Below are 3,665 nucleotides of genomic sequence, written 5' to 3'. Positions count from 1 at the left end.
CTAATACAATAAATAATATTTTTAAAATAATTTTAAGGGATTAAATTAGATTTTAAATTAATACAATATAACCTAATTTAATTTAGAATTTGCCAAACTCCAATTAAGCAAAATATCCCTAATTTTAAATTACCCCAAACCAAATCCTAATCTTAAAAATTAAACACAACACCTTAATCCCTTTTACTCTATCAGTTGCCATACCCCTCTCTCTAAAATAACCCAACACCCACAGCTTCAGAACCCAATAGCCACAGCTTCAGAAAATTAAAAGAAAGAAGAAAGAAAGGGATAAGAGAGAACGGGGAGAGCAGAGGGGAGGAAGGAAGAAGAAGGAGGCGGCGCGGTGGGTGTCACTGCCACCGTTGCCGTCGTTGTGGGCAGAGGAGAGAGGAGACCCGAGAGAGAGAGAGAGAGAGAAAGAGAGAGAGCCGCCAGGAGCTGCTGCGTCGCCATCATCGTCGAAGGACCAGCTGAGGGAGAGCGACACCGAAGAGAGAAGAAGACGCGAGCAAGGACAGAGAGAGATGGGGACTGCGTCAGCTCGCTGTCTAGCCCAAGCCTCGTCGCCGTCGCCACCGCATCCTCGCCGCATCTCCAAAGCTGCATCGTCGATTAGGTTAGGGGGAGGGAGAACTGTGAGCGACCAGAGGAGGAGAAGAACGCATGGTGATGGGTGTTCTCTTAGCCATCACCGTCGAAGGATGCTCCACCGCCGCCGCCGGAATCACGAACCGGGGAGGAGAGGGAGGCTGTTTCCATCGCCATCCCAGGTGTTAGAGAGGACCGTCGTCGTCGCCGTGGGAGCTCGCCACCACTGTGAAGATGAACCGAGGCAAGTATTCTTGCTTTTGGTTTCCATTCTATTTTTACTTTTGGTTTTTGCTCTGTTCTTGCTTCTAGCTTTTGTTCTGATTATTAGGGTTTGCGATTCTGTCCCCTTTAAAGCTACTACCGGTTGTTTTGAAAATTTTGCCGAAAATCTCATCGTCAAGCCTGGAAGGAGTTGCCGCTGTTGTTGTCTCGGGTAGCACTATTCTTCCTATTTTGATTTCAACTCCTTTAATTCTGAAATTTATAATGTTTCTTCCTGTGTCCTACTACTATTTGGTTTCCTTGTGCTACCCTTACTCTAATTATAGAAATATGTTTCCATTCTAGCCACTGTCGATTTATCTATTGCAAAGTCATAATTGATCATGGAACTGCTAAGATCGTTGCTGCTGCCATGAATTAGGGATAAATGGGATTATTGAGTAAAATTCTGCGATTGAAACATCGAGGTAGGGGCACCTTTCTTAAACTTGTTTTACTTCACAGAGTTGTTATAAATCGATATTAATGGGTAGAATACATTTTTGTGATTTCGTAAGTCTTATGAATTGAATTGAGTTATTTTGGATAAACGAGATTATTAGTTTGATTGATAGATTGATCGATTGAGAAAGTTGGATATTTTGATTAGTTGATTGATGTTGTTAAAATGGTTTTCCTTGAATTATTGGAGATTTATTATTGGCATTTAGTTTAATTTTGGAAACAGTTTGATTTTAGAAAAGATTTAATATTTAAGTTTGATTTGATATCGAACCCGATTTGATATCGAAAAATGATTTTAAAACAAATTTGGAAAGGACTTTATATTTGAAAACGTGTTTGTTTATTAAGAATAATTTACTATTTTAGAAATGGTTCGAGTAGGGTTTGAGGAATGTTTTGGTTTGAAACTGTTTCAGAAGACCAAGAGTTCTTAATTATTGATTGATGCTGTTGAATAAAGTTGCTTTAGATTGCAGTTTATAGGATTGGTTGATTGGATTCTGGATTTTGTAATTTCTTTGGGTTGAGTGTGGTTGTTGTGAAAATGGTTATTGGAAGTGATTTGAATGATTAACAGGCGTTTGGTTTGGTTTGGTTGGGACCCGAAAAGGGTGGCAGAGTCCGAGTTTTAGAGGAGATGCTATCGAAATTTTATAAAATTGAAAGTTTCATTTGAAATAATTATTTAAAAAAGATTTATTTTTAAACATTATATGTTTTAAGATTGATTTATAATGAACGGAATGGAAAGAAAGATGATGAGTATTTTTTTTGAAATATGGTTTTTGAATGAATTTGGAAATGAGATATGGATTGATGAATGATGATGATGTTGAGAATGTTGAGAATGTTGAGATATGATCTTTGAATTATTCATATGGCTTATGAATTTGAATTATTTGAGATACAAGGTTCCCTGGATAAAGTACCATGGCTTGCCACCACGTGTACCAGGTTGAAAATTCGATACTCTGTTGACCCTTTGACGTAAGTGTGACCGGGCACTTTATAAATTCCTGGAAATGTAACCCCATTGAGCAATATTGATTATTTGAGAAAAAACTATGCATAGACTCTTGGGGATGCACGTTGGGAGACAGTCTAAGTTCAATTCAGACTTGTCGGGTTGGCTGAATAACCGACATATGAGCCTCATCAGCCATAGGATAGGCATGCATCATATGCATTTGTATGCTTTGCTTGGGTTTGAACTTGTTTTGGTTTGCCTAATTGCTAAACTGTTCTTAACTACTACTTGAACTATTTGCTGTAACTACTACCTAAACTTGTGCTTTCCTTGTCTTCCTTGCCTGTGTTTATCCTGGCGTGCTACATTTGAGAATGAATTTTGGTGCTGAATTAATGATTATGTTGTTTATTGCGTGGTTGGTTTCTGATATTTTTTTATAAGAAAGGAAAGATTTCGGATTTCTGAAAGATTAAACATTGTTTCTTTGAAAAGGTTTTGAATGATTACCTATTGGTTTTTAAAAGATTCATAAGGCTATGATAATCACTGAGCTTGAAAACAGTTTTCTTATTAAATATCTTCTTATGACAACTTTGAAACTCCATGGTGAGACCATGTGGTTAGGTTCTCACCCCCCTACAGCTTTACCTTTTCAGGAACCGGATGAAGCATTATGAAGAGTTATACTGCGTTTGGTATATATGTAGTTGTATTAATTAGATTATTTTCTTCCCTCGTCTTTGTTATTACAAGTTTGTAAGAGGGATAGGAGTTGTATGTTTTATATGTATATTATATTATGAGATATTATGTAAGGAGTATTGTATATGAATCTATGCCTGCTTGTATTTTTCTTAAGATAAAGTATTTATTTCCGGATTTTAAAGAAATTAGCGATACGGTGTTGAGTCACAGGCTCCTATTTTAATATTTAGTATATAAAGTAGTCGTAATACTTCTTGCTATCAGAGTGGCGCAGCCGGAAGCGTGACATTCTGGTAGTGAGGGTGTTACAGAGAATGATGGTTATCAGTGGCTAAGAGAAGGAGGGTTGAATCTTAGCCACTTTTTGCTTGAAAAATACTCGCTGACCTTTGAAACCAATTTTGGAAACTTTTTGCCTTTTTATCTCGTAACTAGCCACGAGACTTTTTCTTTTGTCTCGTCCTCAGCCACGAGACTTTTCTTTTTGTCTCGTTACTTAACACGAGATATTTTTGGTTTTTGCTCATGTGCAGTCGAAACAGAAATGGAGTAGAGAAGAGAGAAAATTACACCCAGATATATCCTGGTTCAGCTACTAAGTGCAGTGCAGCCTACATCCAGTCTCCATCACAAACATGATGGAATTTCACTATAATCTTCCTGATTACAA

The 3,665-nt window shown here is 37.5% G+C and overlaps 1 protein-coding gene across 2 annotated transcripts; it reads left to right on the top strand.

Annotated features, from left to right (window-relative positions):
* On the top strand, positions 164-2,999 carry LOC110267583. 2 transcript variants are annotated; one of them, XM_021113334.1, is made up of 3 exons: positions 164-1,027; positions 1,162-1,283; positions 2,933-2,999. In XM_021113334.1, the coding sequence occupies exons 1-2, from the start codon at positions 528-530 to the stop codon at positions 1,235-1,237; spliced, it is 576 nt and encodes a 191-aa protein (XP_020968993.1). In that variant the 5' UTR covers positions 164-527; the 3' UTR covers positions 1,238-1,283; positions 2,933-2,999. The 2 variants fall into 2 exon arrangements, with proteins under 2 accessions (XP_020968993.1, XP_020968987.1); XM_021113328.1 differs by lacking the exon at positions 2,933-2,999 and having other exon boundaries at positions 1,162-1,353.

The sequence above is a fragment of the Arachis ipaensis genome, chromosome B02 (assembly GCF_000816755.2).
Source record: "Arachis ipaensis cultivar K30076 chromosome B02, Araip1.1, whole genome shotgun sequence".
Classification (NCBI taxonomy): domain Eukaryota; kingdom Viridiplantae; phylum Streptophyta; class Magnoliopsida; order Fabales; family Fabaceae; genus Arachis; species Arachis ipaensis.
The sequence above is the reverse complement of the archived record's forward strand: the minus strand, read 5'-3'. Positions and strand labels throughout refer to the sequence as shown.